The sequence below is a fragment of the Primulina huaijiensis genome, chromosome 3 (genome assembly GCF_012295235.1).
Source record: "Primulina huaijiensis isolate GDHJ02 chromosome 3, ASM1229523v2, whole genome shotgun sequence".
In the NCBI taxonomy this organism is placed as follows: Eukaryota; Viridiplantae; Streptophyta; class Magnoliopsida; order Lamiales; family Gesneriaceae; genus Primulina; species Primulina huaijiensis.
The window spans coordinates 4,664,035-4,684,811 of NC_133308.1; the positions used below are offsets into that span (position 1 = coordinate 4,664,035).

Consider the following 20,777-nt stretch of genomic DNA (forward strand, 5'->3'; position numbering starts at 1 on the left):
GGCGGGCCAACCCGCCATTTTCGCGGGCCTCTAAATGGCCAACCCAGCCCAACCCACCTTGGGCTGCGGGCTAGGCGGGCCGACCCGCTTATTTTTTTAAGAAAAAAATACTAAACAATATCGCAATAAACATAGAAGAAAAATATATTTCAGTCAAATAATTTCATAAAATACTTAAAAACATTGAAATGAGAAATTAAGAAAGTATCAACATAATACATAAAAAGTAAAGTGCTTAAACCAAACATGAAGATTGAGACATGGAAGAGAACATAAAGTCGAGGAAAGAGACAGTTGTAAATTTTAGAAAATATTATGTGTTCAACAATATACATAATTATCAAACCTCCACCGAGTCCACAAAATTTCACTACAACTCGTCGGACTTCAAACGAAACCGCTCTTGGGTTCACAAACAACTGTTAGACTTAAAAATTATTTTAAGATTCATGAATAAAATTTACAGAAATTTCTTCCCTTTAAGATTCATGAATAAAATTTACAGAGATTCAGATTTTACCAGAGTGAGTGATGGAGGCGAGGCCAAGGAGAAAAATAAGAAAGAAATAAGATAAGAGAGTGATGGAGGCGCATGAGACTTATTCCAATGTTTATATAAAACTTAAAAATATATAAAATTCTATGCTAATTTGGCGGGCCAACCCGCCCCCGTTTGGGCTCGACTCATCTTGGCCCGCAACCCAAACAGGCTCAGCCCATTTGGCCCGCCTCCAAACGGGCTGCTATTTTATCAACCCAACCCGCTCAATGGCCGGCCCAATTTGACAAGTCTAATCTATTGCCCAATTGTTGCTGTCTTCAATATATTACTTGTAATTGAAAGTTCGTAAATATTATTTGACTTTCTTTGAGTTGGTGCACAAACGAAACCCTAGCTAAGGAAGTGAAAATTTAATAAGCCATGCACAAAAGGAAGTGACAGGAGATCAGTGTTCTAAAATGCGCCCTAGGCGGCACCTAGGCGCTAGGCGGTGACCTACCGCACAGATAAGGTGTTAGGCGGTCAGCCTAGGCGCTTGGGCGCTCCTGGGCGCGTCTAGGCGGGCCTGGGCGCTCCTAGGCGGGCCTGGACACCCTTAAATAGGCCTTATTTGTTTCGAAAAAAATTGTTTGGGGTTTTCATATTTTAAAGCCTAATTAAAAAATTAAAAGTTGAAAAGAGATTGTCCTAAATTTAACGCAGAACCAAAGAAATCGAGAAGCCTTATGGGAAATATTTACATCTCTCGTCTTGTGGAGCAGCAGCGATGTCTTTCTTCTACCTCTTTTTTGTTTCGGGTTATTGCATTTATTGATATATATGCCTATGCTCCCTCAAGTACATGAAACAAATTTGAAGAATTTTCATCACTGATTCTGGTACCATTTTATTAAGCAACTTCCTCTGGTTTTATTGTTATCTCAATCTCCTAGGAAGAAATCTGAATTCTTTCTTATTTTATTGAGATGACACAATAGATTATGTAGGGAATATTTTGAACGCATTTTAAATTTTGATATTATTGTGTTGAAGTTCTAATATGTTATTTATTATATTGACACCGTAGAATCCGATTAGCGGCGCCTAGTCCCCGCCTAGACGGCCTAGGTGCTAGGCGTTGGTCTGGCGCCCGACTAGCGCCTAGCGAATTTTAGAAGCTTGCAAGATATAAGTGCAATTGTTAGCTAGAATCATAAAAAGAAAAAATAAAAGAAACATTTAATCAGTATTAGATATAAGAAATCCGGAGAACATCCTACTAAACCAAAAACAAAATGGTTTTTTAGAAACATCAGCAAGCATCAAGAATGATGCAGGGTTGCCCGGTGAGATCAACTCAGTATAAATACGAGGAACGTTGGACAGGGGTCAAGGTAGGGGCAGGCACAGTATTAATAGCAGCACCAACACTGCGAGAAATGCTTCCCAAATAAGACCCACTCTCCACAACTGAATCAGCAAACTGGTAGAGATCAGAGGCAGTACTTCGAGTTCCAGGACCAACATTTGGGTTTCCTGCAAAGCCTTGGGCAGATGTTGATGACCGGTACAAACTAGTGAGGCCGAGTGACGTAGGTTGGGAGGCGTATTTTTCGATCAAGGCTGCATCCACATGCCATGAGTGTGGCTGAGTACCGTGATTTATTACTTGCCCGTGAACTCCAGCATATGAACCTGTTGAAAGGACAACACCACGGTTTGCTGATATGTCGGCAGGTGGAAGCATGTTTTCCGGTATTAAGCCAGCACCAGGTCCACCATACACCACAGATGGGGTAGCGGAATAATTATAGATGTGACTAGGAAGAGCATCAACATGATCTGGAGCATTATGTTGTGGACCATGGCCAGTAAAACGTGCTCGTTTTGCTTCTTGAATTTTCAACTTTCTAGATGTATCAGTTTCGGATGTTTTCCTCTTATTCCCTTTTTCTACTTGCTTCCTATCAAAATTTGCAATATCTTTTTCTAAACCTGAAATCTTTTGAAGAATTTGCCATCCAGGAAGAAGCTTTGAAGGGTCAATCTCGTATCTTTCCAAACACTCTACAATAGATTGGAGAGGGGCTAATTGCTTCTTGTTTGCTTCAAGCTGCGTAAGGAGAATAAATGAAAAACATTGAAACTACACAAGTAAAAAAAGATCCCCCGGTAGGTTTCAGAGTTGATTCAACATTAAATCATATGTAATACCATTGCAGCAGCTGAGCCCATCGCTGCTTTTCTTATTCTTTTTCCGGTTTCTTTTGATTCTCTTAGAAAAGATATTAGAATTGTTTGAGGATTAAACCTCTCAACAAGCCCAAAGGTATACACCAAATCAACGGCATTCAGTTCCTTTTTATTGTTTATGAACCATTCCACCATCTCTGCACAGGTAACAAATACAAATATTAACTAGTATTAGCAATATCAATTGAGATAAGGTTTTGCATTAACTATTGCGGAAGAATATCAATTGAGATTAGGTTTAGCATTAACTACTGCGGAAGAACAAACAAACACATAACTATAGAAGAAAGCAAAACGGTAAAAATAATAGGCAGGGCTGATGCACAATTCTCGAGGAAAGTAATTAAAGAGTAAGGACTAAGGACAAATGCGTTTTCCATTATGACTGCCAAATGAGAAGGAAACATATAAGATCCCTTGTGCATAGGGACTTGAGTAGAATCCGATTCAAAGATCAGAATACCAAACCCGAGAAGACGACAAACTAATAATCCAATTCAAATGGCAATTTTTGTTTGTTTTTTTCTTTCCATTCCAAGTTTGAGCGACATAGTGAACAGGGGAATGTACTGTGCAATGACTTTTCGTATCTCACTCACAATAGACATGGTTCTTAGTTGTACACAGATCTCTTTCAATCTAAACTTTTCGCTTCTATACTCGTCAAGTTCTGCACTTGGGCCTTTTTCCTTTTTCACTGCCCAGGAGGGCAAAAAGTCGAGATACACACAAAGACAACATAAGGTATAATTATGAGGTGAAGATATCATTTTAGAAGGTATAATTGTCCTCAACTTGTCCGAGGCAACTTTTATGAAGATCTTGGTTTAAGATATGACAGTGCATATTCTCCAAATATTTATGTCTTATACAGCAGGCGTATCTTTCCATATCAATAAATTTCCTTCGTAGCATGACCAGGTGCTTTTTTCTAATATTGATGGAACTAATATATAATTGTTTTCAGTAATATGTCTCTAATCCTAGCTGGTAGCTCTTCCTTCAGTAAACCACTAATCTACTTCTCCATAATTTCACTCCGATACTTGATAACACGAATCCTGGTATCCTATTCCAATATGAAAAACGTCTAAATCCCTCAACATCTGCATCCTTGTTAACAGTTGAGTCAGCACATTTTTAATCAATCCGATGCTACATATGTCTCCCCACAACTCTCTATACATAATCTATAAGTCTGAGAAAATAACATGTAAACAACTTTCTCCAAATATTTTGCACTAGAATAATCAATTTTATTTGCATGCAAAGAGAACCCAAGCTCAACACAGAAATCATACACAAAAGGATGATACAAATCAGCGATTCAAAATACAGTAATACGAAAATGTCGAACAAAGCTACATCGCAGAGCCTATATTTCATATACCAAATGTCAAGTGCTCTAAATTTACAAGGAAATAAAGCACCACCTGGAACTTTATTCATCAGCTCACGAGACTTCTGGAGTACACCCAATATCTCCTTGACATTCCCGGCCACCACCAAATCTCGAATATCATCCCTCTTAAATTTATTCAATATCCCAAAACAGGAAAGAAACAACAAAAGTCCACGTGCATCGATCTCACTAGCCTTAACCACGCCCCCTTCCAACAACAATCTCTTCCGCCACGCCACTGCCACATTCTCTGCCTCCTCCTTTACCCCCTCATCAATCATCAGTGCCCCATCAACATCATCCATCCCCATCATCAACAAAAAGCACTCCAATATTAAAACTGACGCTTCGCGAGCCGGAATCATGGGAGAATTCTTGGTATACGCCTTACTCCCCTGCAAAAAGAATCTACCCAAGCACTCCAAAACTAACTTTGAAGGGTTCGGCGCCAGTTTCAGCGCCTTGGGTACTTCTTCACGGAGCTTATCAATATTAGAGAGGTTACCAATTAAGTACTTCTTAACATCCCGGCTACTCATCGTTTTGCATAGCTTCTCGAGTTCGGATAAAGGGGTCTTATCCTCCTGCTGCTGTTTGTTCTGAAATTCTTCTTCCTGTGTCGAATTAGGCAACTCTCCAATTGGGACGGGTAGAGTTGAAATATTATTAGTCTCCGATGACAGTTTCGACAAGATCGCAGTTCTGATGGATTCGAGGTGGTTCTGGAGGTCTTCGTAGCATTGGTTGAAAGCGGTGATGGCGGAGCATAAGCCTTTCAGTTCGGTGAGCGAATTGATGAAGTTAACTGGTGATTGCTCTTCCAGGGGAGATTGTAATTCTTGGGGTTGGGGAAGGGTGTGGCTTATTGGGTATACAATTTCTTCCTCTGCAAGCGCGGGTGCTGGTAAGGTCTCCGCCATGAGCGGCAGCGCCGGCGACCCACAGGCGAACGTGTCCGTTTCCATCCGGGAATCGTTGAAGTCGTAACGAAGCAGATACTGAATTTTATGTTCCAAGGATTGAAAAAGGCCCTAATTTTTCATTTGCACTCCGATTGGAAAAGTAATTAATATTATTTTGTACTAAATAATATATATATTCAAAAAAAAAAACTTTCCTTTTTGAATTCAATCGAATTTTCACAATTTTTTATTTGATTGAATCAAATCATTTTAATCTGGTCCATTTAAATCCGATATCAAAACTAGTTCATTATCAGTTATAAACTATATATTTATAGCAATTACACTACATGTTGGGCGCCTACAAACATCTCGCAAAAATTTAATGTTTTCTTTGAGATTTTCGCACGACGCTCATGAGACTCCATTTAATGGGTCATTAATTAGTTAGTTAGATTTTACTTTTTAAAAAAATATTTTTTTTAAATTGATATATCCCTCCTCGATTTGAGTTTTTATTTATTCCCGTTATTTTTGTGTTCTTCATGACAAAATAATCGAAAATCATTTGAAAATTTGAAGATTTGTAGAGAAGTAAGTATATACTCGAATGCTCTGTATTGCTAGATTTGTTTCAGTTTAGTTCTGATTGTTTTTTTTTAGAATTTTTGTGAGTGGAGTTAGTGTGAGTATTTACAGTCGAAGAACGTGTTTATTGTGTAGGTCGAGAAGGTGGATGGAGTGTGATTCGAGTATGATCGTATGTGCTAGGTTTGGATAGTGGAGTGTGAGTAGAGAGTGCTATTTCTGGCTATTGTCTCGAGTGGGTCGAAGTACAGCGGTATATGCACACCTCGACCCACAGCTTGTGCACCAACCTGTGAGTCGACCCACATAATACGTCTATATAATAGCATATTTATAATATAGCATATTTTTTTTTAAATACATACTATTGTCTATAATATAATAATCTTATCTATGTTTTGTAGGTTATGCCACATGTGATCAAGAGAAGATGTGGAAGGAAAAAACAAAACAGATTTCCATCTGTAGGAGAATTTGGTAGAAGATAAGATTGAATGATATGTAATTTGTTTGAATTTAAAGACAATCGATTTGATTTTATTAATATGTAATGTGTTTGTAGTGAATTTTTAATTTTGGTGTTGGTCGAGTGGACAAGATTGTAATGTGTGTAGTAGATTTTTAAATTTGGGTCGCGCGGGTGGTAAATTGTTTCAATTTTGGGACGAGTGGGTCGAGTGATAATGTTAGAGGTTTGGTTTAGGGTTTGGGTCGAGTTTGGGTCGAGATGGATCGAGTGGGTAGGAAATTTTTGATATTTTTGAGTTTTGATCATTTTATAATTTATAATTCACTTTATATATGATTAGAATATAAATATATATATAAAAATTTATTTGTGTAAACATTAGTTATATGTTATAATTTAATTATGTTAGTTAAAAAATTCATAACAAGTAGAAGAATGTATATCTTATTCTAACAATGTGGGTTGAATTTATACTCGACTAAAAAGCTTAACAAATTTTATAACTCCACTAAAATTCGTAACAAATTTTATAATAATAGAACTAAAAAAATTCATAACAAATTTCATTACATAGTCACTTTAATGAAAATATATCGAAGCATATGAAATTAATGTTTATTGTATATAAACATTAACAAATTTTATAATTCTACTAAAATTCTTAACAAATTTTATAATTCTACTAAAATTCTTAACAAATTTTATAACTCCACTAAAATTCGTAACAAATTTTATAATAATAGAACTAAAAAAATTCATAACAAATTTCATTACATATTCACTTTAATGTAATGAAAATATATATATATATATATAGCTTTATGGGTCGAGAAGCCAAAATTATGCTTCTCGACCTAATTTTGTGACGAGTCATAACCCTCGACCCAGTTTTGATTGAAATTGTTATAATACTTAGCACATAAAATTAAATTACCAAATTGAGTGTACTGCACCAAATATTTTATCTCTTTCTCATTTAAAAATGATACAATCTTTTTACATATTTCAACGTATCTTGATCCTAAAGTTAACTTACATTCAAAAAATTGATTCCTTCCAAGTTTAGCGGAAAGTAGACCTGTAAAAAAAAACAAACAAAAAGATTATAAGTTGTATAAATTTAAAACAAAACAAAGGTTATTAATTATAAAAATTTAAAATTGACAGGTCGTGACGGTCGTGAAAGGGTCGTGAAGTCTTCACGTTACGACCCCGGATGGGTCGTGAAGCCCACGACCCTAAGTCTTGGGTCGTGAGGCACTTGTGCTTCACAACCTTGGATCGTGAAACACTTGGTGCTGAAGCACAAGCTTGCAGCCCAAAGTTGGGTCGTGAAGCACTTGCTTCACGTGAAGCACCAAGGGCTTCACAACGACCCAAATGCTTCACGACCCAAAGTTGGGTCGTGAAGCACCAGTTCACGACCCAGGGTCGTGAAGCTGTGGGTCGTGAAAGCCGTGCTTTACGACCCTTGGCTTCATGACCTAGGGTGAAGCTTTTCACCCTGGGTCGTGAACACTGACGAGATCCAATAAATTTCATATTTCAAAATAAATTTATTAACAATATGTGGTTTTCTTATTGGATTTGTTGGAGAGGAATAACTTGTAGACTCGTGGTTAATTGTTAGCCAAAAAATGAGAGGATGGAAGGTTGAGAAGAAAATGATTTTTTGTGAAGATAAGGAATGAATTGAGATATAAGGTTGAGTCGGGAAAGATGGAAAAATTGAGTCGAGTAATTTTTTTTATTAAATTAAATTATAAATTTTATTATATATAAAATTAAAATACATTAATGAAAAAATTAGTTTTTAAACAAAGGATAAAAAAGTAAATTACATTCATTCCTTTTTTTTTAATAAACTCTTCCGTGACTCCCGTTTTCCTCATTTTCTCACTGTGTGCGTATGTATATACATATATAATTAATAAATTAAGAATTGACCTAAGATTTTATATCTAATTTCTTTAGATACATAATTGTTTTTTTAAAAAAATTGATTCCAACTCAATCTCAATTAGATTTCAATCTAACTTATTTGATTTCGGTTTTGGGATAGATTACTCTCTAAATCCAGTAAAAAAAACCGATCCAGTCCGATATCATACAAGATTGGTTCAATTTCATCGCCTTACCTACCCACAGGCATAGCTTCTCAAGGATATCCCACATCTTAAGAAATATTGCAAATCTCACATGGAAGAAAGATATTTTATCACCATCAAATATTACACTTCGTTTCAAACCATAAATACACAAAACAGATATGTACTACACAACAAGTGACAACTGTGCATCACAGATGACCATTCGTAAGTGTTCTTGCTGGAATATTTTTCAACTTGCCGTCACTAAATACAAAAATGAACAAAAATATATATGGCGAGAGAAAAACAAAAAAAAGATACAAAATCTTTTGCTATGGAGTCATAGTGGGGTTCCGTTCAGATGCATTATTTTGCAAATGCTCGACTTCACGAGCTACTCAATTACCACCAATCTAGTAACCTTTGTTTCCCCGAATTCGAGCTCTCATGTCAACCTGGAATAGAGGTATAAATATTGAGTGAAAATGTAAAACTGTAAACACATTTCAGCGCGATCAAACAACAAAATTTACAGCACAAAGAACAGAAAAGCCGGTCTGTCAGTTTTATTAAGTTTTGCCTATTTTGAAAAAGCATGATGACTCTTAAGTACCTGGAACTGCTAAAACTAGCTGTATCCTTTCTATCAAGATATAGAATGTGTTAACTTCGGTTGAAGAATTGCAGGAAGGAGCAGATCAAGATAAGTTGACTCCGAGAGTTATGCATCAAACAGTTCTCAATGAATAACACTTATCATGATAATTCGTTAAATTGTCCCTCTAGTTTCAACAGAGTCCTGATTATGTCCCTAAAGATTTACACGGGCCAATTTTGTCCATCTTCTATTAACATTTATCCAATTACATCCTTGCCGTCAACTCCATCGTTTGTGGCTAACGAAATCACCATGTGCAATTCACATGAGTTTGGTGCCTCAAATTAAAAGCCTGTTTGTTTGTTGTCTTAGCCCTAATTCCTAAATCTCATCATCCCTTCGACCCGATTTTCTCTTCAAGCCGCCGACTTCTCTCCTGTCACGGGGTGTGATGGTGCAAGGAGCACACATCGACCTCATTCGACCACTGTAAGTGCATTATTTATTTTTATGGCTTTGTCAAGAGACCATTTTTCTCTCCTTGCTGATTTTAAATAAATTATAAAATTGTGTTTGTTTTCTTCTCTAAGTGCACGTCAAATGCGAATGAAAGTTGAGTGAATTCTTTGATTTGATTAAGGAATATGCACAAATTTGATATCTAGTTTCCAGTTAAACTTATTTTTATGTTTGATGAACATTTGATTGTCAATCCTTGACCACAATAAGTGCATTGACTCTTTATTTATTTGTGAATGAATGAAATAAGCTTCTGTTACTTAGAGTGACACTGTGCAATTTTTGGGCAATGGGCACAAACTAGCTTTTAACTCGGAGTACCTGACTCACGTGCATCGCACGTGGTGCTTCCGTTAGCCACAAACGAAGGAGTTGACGACAAGTATGTAATTGGGATAAATGTTAATTGACCCGTGTAAATCTTTAAAACATAATAGGGACTCTATTGAAACTAAAGGGACATTTTAATGAATTATCACATACTTATCTTATATTGGATGAAAGTTATGAATACGATCCATTTTTGCCAAAGGAAAGATTTTAGGAAACGGGTGAAACCAAAGATTTCCACTCAAGTAGAGCACTACCTTCAACATCTGGCAACTACAGAAGGATTTCACCATTACTACTCCAGATTAGCATCATTTTGAGCCTCGTAAGATCACCATATCATTTTCGAGGCACCAACAAATAGACACTAATTGAATAGAGGGGATCCGGTGACAATAATTTCAAATTCTTAATACAAATCCACTCAAACTATTTGAGAAACTTCTAAAGTCCATGGATTTCAAATCCCTCAACTTCAATACTAAAGTATTTTTAGAATTAGAGCTAAACAAGGAATTTCAAACCCTCAATTATTGAAATAATTTAATAAACATCTCCCATATAAAATGCTTCTATCCGAACACAACCTCAAAGAATTCTTGAGTCAACACCATATACAACTCCTGAGAAAGTAATTGAAATTTGACATCCCACATCCCATTAACGGCCCCACACTGTAGGGCGTAGGCGAACTACTGAGAATTTAGGAAATCCAAATTTTCATACAAAAAATTAATCCAAATATTCATTTTCTCTCCATCTCCCAGAAAGTTCTCTTCTTAACCTTTTTATTGCCCTCTGTCATCCAAACTGATATTTCAGATTAGTTTTTAACTACTCGTACATGCATCCAGTAACATGTAATGAGAAGAAAAGATACACAAAATAAACTCTATACAACAATTTATCACAGATGATCATTCATAGCTGTAAATAACAGAGGAAGTAACCCTTTCCAGAGCACTCTTATAGCCAAACACACTTTCTTAAAACCAACTTCTACGTACACTAAATCAGTACAGCAGAACCATACATCAAGTTTGTGTTTGCTTTTCTGATTTAATACATAAAATTATGCATATTATAAAAAAAGTATAAAATTTTTGTTAAAATGGACAATGGGTGAGCGACCATTTTAAAATAGGCAGCCTTAAGATTCCCTGTTAAACTTTTGAGCAAGAGGAGTAGGAAGCAGAAATTACTCGCTCTATGACCAAGCTCCACAAAGTTCTAAATAATTAATGATTGACGTCATGCAACTTCTGCGTAGAGATTAACCAAGCCGGGGTTGCAAAGAAACATAAAAAATAGACAAGCCACTCGTAAACACAAACCAGACTCTAAACTTTGTTACCACATAGTTCAACAGTGATGGCAAATCAAAGATAAACTAAACTACATTTTCAAATTATAGACCGGTTAATTGATAGAAACCACTCTTACCAGAAGCTTGACCTTGTGGCATGCATTTAAACATGACTGACAATATAACAATCACACAACATAATTATTAATCAGGCACAGAACTTTAAACCTTTGGCCTTCCCATTCAAACCAAGAGACCACATCGATTTCATAACAAAAAATCGAAGGGGAGAAGAACACATGCCTGTCCTCTCTTGCAGTTGAAATATGTTTCCCTCAGTCCCACACACTCACTAGATATTTTCGGGCTCTTCTCTTTTGCACATTCTCTGTAATCCCGGTTCTCCACCTACAATAACTCATTCTTTCAGCCATTAAAATTTTAGCTCCAAGAACTAAACCAAGCAATAAAATGACAATAATTTAAAATTCAAAGAACTATTTCAATAAATAAATAATTTCCATCCCAAAACAATAGCCCTATCAGCAAAAATTCGTCCACCACTGCCACCAAGTCTATAGCAAAACAATCAGGACAACAACCCGGGGACAAATTAGGGGGAAATGATCGATTATTTTTCTAAAACTCTGTGTTTTGGCTCCGTAAAATCAGTAAATCCCTTCCTTGGCTACTATCATCGACAATTCAGGGTCCAGCTCCGACAATAATACACGAATATGATTTCAAACTAAATCAAGTAAATATGTCAATGGAACAAACTGGTACCCGAATCTTGGAACACGACAATTTTAACTTGTAATCACATTTGAGGATCTTTTCAGCAAAAGTTCGACAAAATAAGTCAACCCAAAAATAATCGCATTCGTATACCTTAACGCAGTCGGATTCACTGAGGCATTTCACGAGTTCCATGGCCAGACCTTTACAGGACTTGGCCATTTCTGTTAACCTTTTTTCTCTGTGTATCAAACTTCTCCCCTCTCAGGGTTTATTGCCAGCTAGTTTTACGAGGTTTGGGCCATCATTTTGATTTTGGCCTGATTTATTGGGCCTTTGAATCGGACCTGATTTGTTGGGCCTTTGAATGTTCTTTTTGTGATCCTTCGTGTGTATTTACCAAGGTTTTAAAAACGTGAAGTGTGACGAATTGTACGATGAAGTTTCAAGCTCGAGTTTTACATGTGTCTACGTGAGCTACTCGATCACACACACACATATTTTTTATTATTATATATTTATTTACTTATTAAATATATATATATATATATATATATAATAATAATAATAAAATAAAGTCTACATCGAGCTTTTCGAGCTCGAGCTCAAGTAACTCGATACACTCGAGCTTGAAAATAAATATTTGATCGAGTCGAGCTCGAGTAGTATGATACTCAAGTTCAACTCGACTCAATTGCATCCACAATACATAGTGATGAATGACTATCAGTCTCCTCCTCAGATTGTTTATTTTTTACATCCAACATCATGAACTTGAACATTAGAGTGGCATCACTATAGCACTCTGGTATATATTTTATTTTCTATACTCATATCTTTGAATGATCGATCATGACAGATGAGTAATTTTAATAATAATTTAGTGGCATCAACTAAAAAAACAGATATCTAATATATATAGATTTATTTCGTCATTCGTTTTGATTTTATGTTAATTGTAAAAGACAATTCTCAGCTCATTACCAGTTATTTAATGAAAGGAGATTGGATGTCTAAGTTGTAACCTTTTTAAGACAAAAACATTTGTGAGACGATTTCACGGGTCGTATTTTGTGAGACGGATCTCTTATTTGGGTCATCCATGAAAAATTATTAATTTTAATGCTAAGATTATTACTTTTTATTGTGAATATCGCTAGGGTTGGTCCGTCTCACAGATAAAGATTTGTGAGACTGTCTCATAAGAGACTTACTCTTTTTTTATAATCCTAGACCAGTACTTGATTAAACTCAAGTGGACCAGAAAAATTAAACTTCTTTTCGTATATATTATATCCAAATATGCAAACTACGTGATATAAATCTGATACTCAAACAACTCAATCAAATTTAAAGTACGTAGAACACTTGAATTTTAACTAATTTTGGAGGATGCATGTGTGCCGATATTGACATCTTTATTTGAAACAATCACTTTGTCTAATTGAAATCATAATGTGGATCTTAGGTTACGCTTGGATCGATGGATTTGAAATCTATAGATTTCGATTATATTTTTATTGTTAAAAATGAAATAATAGATAAAATCTTAAATCCATAACTTACTTATTTACACAAAGTAAATGGATTTCAATTGCTTTTATTATTGGGTGAACTTGAAATCTATAATAATTAAAATGAAACACTATATAAACACGGAAGATTGAAATTGAAGTTTATGGTTTTCTTTCTCTAAAACAAAAAAAAAAAACATTTGAATATATTTAAAATTCATCAATCCAAACACAACTTTATGTCGTTAAACTTAGATTGTGAATTTCAAATTTTTTTTTGTTTAGATAAGTAAGAACATAAACACTTCTAATCCATCATTACATGTTTATATAGTATTTCATGTTAGTATGGACGAATTTCAACTTCACCCAATAATGATGTCATTTGATATTCATTATAATTTTATTGCTAATATGTAAATAAATAAGTTGTGGATTTAAGATTTGGTATATTATTTCATTGTAAATAATAAAATTAATCGAAATCAATTGATATGTATTGCGAGTGAGCATGAGTTTTTAACGGAATTTATAGTTTGTGAGTTATAAAAACCAATTTTCTTACTAATTGTCATGCTTAGCTAGGTCATGGCCACCAACAAACTAAAATCTATGAAATGGATCTTACTCACTATCATTTCTTACTTATTTTTATATAAGAAAAAAAAAGACTGATAATAGTTTTTAAATGTATTGTTCGACTCGTGAGATGTGACGATAAAATAATATATATGAATAACAAAGTAATTTATAACTCTAATTATTTATAAAACATGAGTCAACTATTAGATAAAACAAATATATCTAATCAACTAATATTTCATTATTTATATCTGATAGTGACTTGAGAAATCTCTATGATATAACTTTATAATTTTATTTACATATTTTCGAACAATATAATATATGATCGATACTAACACCAGAGCTCTGTAGGTTGATTCAGAGTCGTTCCTATTTGGAGCAGACGAGTCATTCGATTCAGACCCATTTTTATTGGGGTCCATAATTTTGAAGAAATTTTTTTTTATTGTATAGTAGTGTAGATTGTCACGATGTAAATTTATTATTGCTAGGTTTTGTCCATCATATCACAAAAATTTATTTTTCATGTGCCCAATATTAATTTTTTTTATTATTATCGGGCCTCTTAAATTTATTTATAAAATTATTATTCCTTGGTCTTTTGATAATTATTTTCTAATATAAATTTATTTATTTTACCAAATATAAAAAAAAATTATTCTCTAAATTTATTATACAGTAGTATTATAGGAACAATATAAAAAACATATTTCCTGACTCATAGGGTCTGTCTGATATTAATAATCACGATTTATTTTCGAAGTTGGCATTCTTGAAGATCTCATTACCAATAAAAACAAAATCGTCAATTGATGTGGTGAATTTTTTCAAGAAAATATACGAATATTTTTCAAATACTCACATTGCTTTAAAATCTTGTTGACTATCCTGATTAAAATTATAAGTGCAAAATAAAGTTTATCAAAGTTAAAGTTCATTAAAACTTTTCCGATCAACCATGTCGCAAGAACAAATTGAATGGTTTTGGCTAAGTTTTAATANGCTCAATTAAGTTAAAGAATTTATATTGTAAAGTTGGATTCAATTTGGACCTCTACGGGACGAATTTCTCAATGTTAATTGTCCCATAGTTTAAAAAAAAGGCGATTAATATATAATTTTTCCCAAATATAGAAGTCAAATTTCTACTACAGTCAAACCGCCCAAAATGTGAAAACCCACCTAAATTATGACACGTAAACACCACTGATTAAAGTCGAAAGTGTATCAAATGAAATGAAATCTTAACTGACATCCTAATAATATAAATTAAATTAAATTAAATTAATTGTTTATCATGTAAATGAACTAAAAATTTGGAAGCCAATGTACATATAATCAACAAAAATATATTCAACGGGAAAATAATACGAGATTCAAAAGTTTAAATCTCGAAGTGACTCAACTTCAAAGCCAATGTACGTATGATCAACAAAAATGTATTCAACGAGAAGATAATACGAGATTCAAAAGTTTAAATCTCGAAGTGACTAAACTTCAAGTGTGTATTTATAAATGTTTCGATGAACCATGTAAAAAAACTATTCTAACCCGATTTCTTATATCTTACACAAGAACAATCACACCCTGTGTATGATAGTCAATGTATTAGGATGGATCTTGCCAAAATACGTTAGACTCACAGGCCAATTCTCCCTTCGTACTATCAAAAAATGAGATTCTTGTCGAATCCAAATTTGTCGGATCAACGATTTATGATACTATGCAATTTGTGCGATCAGAAATTCAAACAATATGCATGAGCTTAGCGCGGGATAGTCTTTCTCCAATGATTTACAATACATTAGATTAATTCTCTCGTTGTATAGTAGAATTTAACGAATATATGTATGGGTCCTCGTGGACAGGGGCGGAGGCACACTCTAGTATACTCGGGCTTTAGCCTGGGTGGCTCAAATTTTTTTTAAAAAAAATTGTATGTAAATTTTGTATAACTTTGGAATTATATGATATTAGCCCGGATAGATCAATTTAAAATATTAAAATATTGTAGAGTTTAAAATTCTAGTCCGAATAGATTCATATTTCTGGCTCTGTCACTGCTCGTGGAGAACAAATGTGGATTCAAAAATCACTCGTGTAACACGTGTCAAAATTTAAATATTTTATCGTACAAATAAATAAATTGGGAAAAAAGGCCACCGCATAATGTGACGGGTGGGTCACATTAAAAAAACCCTCGAAGTGGCGTAACGGCTAAAAGCATCACTTTAGTACAAACTCAAGAAATCCCCCCAAACACCAAATAACTGAATACCTTTTCGCCTTTCTTCTTCTCTCTCTCTCTCCCACACACTCCAGTGTGTGCCAGTGCGTTTGTTGATTCCCTGCATGCAGTCAGGTCTGGCGGGGTTGAAGGTGGTGCTGAGTCGGCTCGGCGGCGGGAATCGGCGGAGGAAGGTGAAGATTAGGGTGATGGAGTGGTGGCGGAAAGCGGTGTTCCCGATCAAGAGGGCTTGGTCGGCGGTGTTCTCTCGTGTCAAGGAACGTGAAAAAGGTAACCTCACAGTCTCCTCGCTTCTTCTCCCCCCTTTCAACGTTTTCGTCGGAATTGAATGATTTTCACCTTCAAGTATCGGTTTAGTAGATATAATTTTATTAGTGATCGACTTCAAATTAATACTATAATTTTAGCTTTCCCGTTTTCTGGTTGATTGAGCTAGTTTTTTTTTTTTTGGGTAGTTAAAATGTGTTCTATTCATTTATTGAATTGGAGAAATTGTGTTATTTTACTCAAGTAATAATTGGTGTTATCATATTTCAAATTTGGATCCTTTTTAAAAATTAATAATTCAAAATTTTGGACCAGTTAGTACTCTTTAATTAATAAAACAAATTAATATTAATTTCAAAAAGTCATACAATAATTAATAATTTTATGACTTAAATAATTATTAGATCAAAGAATTTAATACAATCTATTTTATTTCAACATTTAATTAGTACTAAGAATGTGTCATATATCGTTTGCAGATATTAGTCTAAGTCTATCTACGTTGATAATATTTGGATTTGTTAGAATTTCACCTAAGATGGAATTGGGAACCCGTGAGCTTATTGCTATTTGTTCATATAAAAATGGCATAATTTTAGCATTTTGTTAATTTTGGTTAACCATTGAAAAATTCATATTTGAGGCACTAAAGATGATTCTGGAATTCAGTTCCCAATCTTTTTCGCATTTTATATTCTTAATTTATCCAAAGGTTCGACTTTTTTGGCACTCAACCTTCCACTAGATAAGTTCCACCCTAATACGCTAAAGTAGGAAGATGGAACTAGACTAATCTTTATTTTATATATTTTTGTTTTTAGAATTATGTTTTATTGATTATTTGTTTTGTGTAGAGATAACACAAAACATGACCGTCTAACAGATTAATTTTGTGAGACAGATCTTCGACTCGACTCTATCTTTGAAAATCTTACTTTTTACGTCAAAAATATTTCTTTTTATCGCATGTATGGATCGAGTTAATTCATCTCTCAGGCACGAGACTTACTCCTAAGATAAATGATGATGTGTGCTTAAAACAAATTTAATACTGATTTGCTTGAGCAGTGTTGTTATTCATATTATACAAGTACATTTAGAAGATACGAAGTAATTGAGGAATACCACACACACACAACATATATATATGTATATGTGACTCTGAGCAGAGGTGGAGCTACAGGGGAGTGGGAAGAGGCTAAAATCTGGGTTCCGCAGTGAGGCTAAGGGAGTCAAAATACGAGTTTTATGTGGGGTATACACTCATGGCTCTTTATCGTGCACACGAGAGAGAGATACAAGAACTCACTTATTAGCCTGTCAAACCAAATTATATGTCCACTGTTGATGAGGTGTTCTAGTAACTTTGTTTTGAAAAACCTCGGACATTGAAGTGGACTAGAACAACTGGATAATATTTATTTGTTCTATTTTTTTTAATTTTATTTGTAAAAAAGCAGTGGATGTTACCAGAAAGGAATAATTTCAGTCAAGCCAAAGGAATCCAATTCCTATCAATCTTTTTTCCCATAGGAAAAGCATAATAAAGTGAGTAGAATTTGTTTGATTGTCTTTGATACTTTGTCACCAATTTCAAAGCATGAACAGATGTTCCCAAGCTTGGAATCTGATTTTTTTTAATGCTCTTATAGTTGCATTGATGCATACATCTTCTTAAAAAGAAGATTTGAGTTATGGTTTTAGCTAAATTGCATTGTCACCCACAATGACCGCGAAGCTGATTTGAAAACCCTTTGGAAAAAGATAGGATAAAATTCATTGTGATGTTTAAAGATTGACCGAACTGATGTATCTGACGCATATAGCTAGAAGTTTATTCATGGTTTTGTGATAAGAATCAGAAATATAAGTAACACTTGATCGTGTACAACAAAACTACTCCCTTGTGGGTTTTTTGGATTATTGGAACATTTAATCTGATGAGGTTTTTAGCCCTTTTGCGGCTGCACATGACCTAATACATCACATTGCTATCATTGCATGGAAGGATAGGTTTAGAAATTTGGGACCCTGTTGGTGGTAGGCTTCTTGTTTTTTCTTGAATAAATGAATGATTCTTTTCTCCATTTTCTTTGATTTCTTCAGGTGTTGGGCTTCTGAAACTTCACGATGACATCCAAACTTGTGGATATGAAGATGTACAGGTTATGTGGGAAATGTTGAGGACAGAATCAGAAGTAATGTCACTGCAAGCTAAGCGCAAGCACCGTTGGTTCTGGAAGAACTTTACCTCATCTTCTCCCCAAATCAAACTTGATAAAGAAATACCCTAATGTACCAGTTACAATACGAATATCCTTCTCATATTTACCAGACCGATATAGTGGCTTACATTTTAGTGATCGAAGTGTGTATGTACTGTTACAATTATACAGAACTCTGTGTATGCACTTCACAGTTGCATCAACCCCGAGCTTGTAAATATATATTTCTTAAAAATAAGCCATTTTGTACTGGTTAACAGAGTCTCGTGATTAGCTACTCTGTTCTCAAGAGTCGGATCACAGAGTTAGAGTCAAACTAGATGCGCGCGAATAGAACGGGAAAAAAATGGTATCATGTTTTGCCTCATTCAGAGGAGAAGTTGCTCAAATCTGAGAATAAGTTAGGGACCATTTGTCGTGTTCGTGGTGGCAAGCAAGGCTGTGAGAACGTGGCAATGGCAATCTTTGTTTGTATGTACGGATCTCGAAGAACACAAACGTGTGAGAAAATCTGGAAATTGTATTTTGGTATTGTATGTCCGTTCGTTCGTTTGTTTTTTTTTTTTTTTTATAATTTTAATTTTGGCCTTTCAAATTTCCATATTGTATCATCTGATTTTTGGTAATTTAATATTTTCATATGAGATGTTGATGTGACATCATACATATCGGTGTTACATTAGAAAATGAACTAAAATAAAAAAAAGACCGTCGACTAAAAATCTAAAACTGAAATTTGAGAATATGGAAGACTGTCACTAACCCTTTGTGAAAAGTCTAAAAGGCATAAAACTTCTTAAAAAATATTAATAGACTGATACATCCTTCATATTTTTTAAAATTAAACACATTGCACACCAATTTTGTTAAAACTCGGATACATTTACCTCATTTGATAGATAGTTTTGTGCCTAATTTTTAAAATCACGGGGTCTAACATGCTATTAATTTTACATATGGTGTTTTTTGTTTTGTTTTTCATAAATGGTGTTTATGCAATTAGTTTTACTGAAATCACAAAGAAATAAATATACATGCTTCGAAGTCAACACGACAGCTTCTATGAGGCGCAAAGGAAGCTTGAGGCAGGATCTTCTCTCGCTAGGCAGGCAAACACAAGAAAGAAAGCACACTCGGCTCCTTCTTTTTCTGATATTCTACACTGGATTGTTTGAATTTTCATATTTATAAATAAACGAAGTCTCCCCTTAGGGAGATCCCGTCCGGTGGTAAACCGAGGCATAGCCTTGTTTTCCTGAAAAGAAATCTCATATAATATTTTGAGTTGATATAAAGTTGTCGGGTTGAGTTCTACTTGGGTATTTTTTAGTTGGTCTATAGTCGGTGAGTTCAATTCTTGGTTCAAATAATGACAAAATCTTTCGAGGGCATCGGCTTCGTAATAGAAAATAAAAATGTATGGAATAAAACAAGTATACCTGGATCATCTATGCTTAATATAAAAAGAGTGTCCTATGTGAAAGATTTGTCCCTCAAAGCTCAAATCTTTGTATTGTTGCTCGTACACTCTTCTTGTTAGTTTGAGCTCTCTTTAATTTTTTTTTTCTTCTTATCTGCCTAAGCCTCCAAACCCTTTAAATATGATATTGTCTCTTTGATTTGATCTTCAAAGTTTTGTATATATGAAATATAAAAATGATATGAACATTAGAAACAAGAATATGACTGTTTAAAAGGTTTTGTACAATTTCTGAAATTGAAACTGTCATATTTGAGTTGCTGACAATTGAAATTGAGTTGATTTTTGTAAGGACCGTGTATCGTATTATCGTAAATCATGTGTGATTATAAATAATCTATGAAATTGTCATGTGATTATGTAGTTGATGTATATCCTGACAAGGGAAATTGAGAAAATGAATATTGAATACGAATTGACGTGGTAAGAGATCGAGTGAAAAAGCCGGACGCCAATATAATACCAAAATCAATATTTGGATAGAACATGTGGCGCCCGAGCAGTAGAAAATGACCGCCCGAGCGCCAGTGTGGAATAAGGGGTGTTCTCGGACAGAACATGCCGCGCCCGAGCGGTAGTTTTTGACCGCCCGAGCGCGGAGCAAGTGACACTCGGGGGCAGAACATCTCGCGCTCGGGCGCGAGAATTCTACCACCCGAGCGCGAGAGCGGTGGGGATAGGAATCAGTTTTTTCTTCTTTCCTTCGTCGTTTCTTTTCAACAACTTCGAGGGGTAAGTGAGAAATTCGATTTTCTTCGCCTGAATCGACTTCGAAACGCTGT

General features: G+C 34.6%; 2 protein-coding genes and 1 long non-coding RNA gene across 3 annotated transcripts; 1 reads left to right on the forward strand and 2 right to left on the reverse strand.

The window, feature by feature from the left end:
- Positions 1-1,672: 1,672 nt before the first annotated feature.
- On the reverse strand, positions 1,673-5,185 carry LOC140973243 (protein FRIGIDA-like). Its single transcript, XM_073435895.1, has 3 exons — positions 4,168-5,185; positions 2,696-2,871; positions 1,673-2,594 (listed from the first exon to the last, which is right to left on the reverse strand). Exons 1-3 carry the CDS (start codon positions 5,099-5,101, stop codon positions 1,839-1,841), a joined length of 1,866 nt encoding a protein of 621 aa, XP_073291996.1. The 5' UTR covers positions 5,102-5,185; the 3' UTR covers positions 1,673-1,838.
- Positions 5,186-8,367: 3,182 nt separating this feature from the next.
- LOC140973244 (uncharacterized) lies at positions 8,368-11,986 on the reverse strand. The gene is made up of 3 exons (XM_073435897.1): positions 11,830-11,986; positions 11,242-11,346; positions 8,368-8,640 (listed from the first exon to the last, which is right to left on the reverse strand). Exons 1-3 carry the CDS (start codon positions 11,896-11,898, stop codon positions 8,599-8,601), a joined length of 216 nt encoding a protein of 71 aa, XP_073291998.1. The 5' UTR covers positions 11,899-11,986; the 3' UTR covers positions 8,368-8,598.
- A 3,967-nt stretch (positions 11,987-15,953) lies between these two features.
- LOC140972119 (uncharacterized) lies at positions 15,954-18,718 on the forward strand. The gene is made up of 2 exons (XR_012174436.1): positions 15,954-16,293; positions 18,397-18,718. It is a non-coding gene; the product is annotated as an uncharacterized lncRNA (long non-coding RNA).
- Positions 18,719-20,777: the final 2,059 nt, after the last annotated feature.

What these genes read in the sequence shown, in the direction of transcription:
- LOC140973243 (XM_073435895.1), bottom strand. Translation starts at nt 5,101, where the DNA reads ATGGAAACGGACACGTTCGCCTGTGGGTCGCCGGCGCTGCCGCTCATG. An exon ending in GCTGATGAATAAAGTTCCAG is followed by an intron (nt 2,872 to 4,167) that starts GTGGTGCTTTAT and finishes TTACCTGTGCAG; the next exon opens with AGATGGTGGAATGGTTCATA. An exon ending in TGGGCTCAGCTGCTGCAATG is followed by an intron (nt 2,595 to 2,695) that starts GTATTACATATG and finishes CTCCTTACGCAG; the next exon opens with CTTGAAGCAAACAAGAAGCA.
- LOC140973244 (XM_073435897.1), bottom strand. Translation starts at nt 11,898, where the DNA reads ATGGCCAAGTCCTGTAAAGGTCTGGCCATGGAACTCGTGAAATGCCTC. An exon ending in GTGAATCCGACTGCGTTAAG is followed by an intron (nt 11,347 to 11,829) that starts GTATACGAATGC and finishes GAGTTATTGTAG; the next exon opens with GTGGAGAACCGGGATTACAG. An exon ending in TCAACTGCAAGAGAGGACAG is followed by an intron (nt 8,641 to 11,241) that starts GCATGTGTTCTT and finishes CCTCTATTCCAG; the next exon opens with GTTGACATGAGAGCTCGAAT.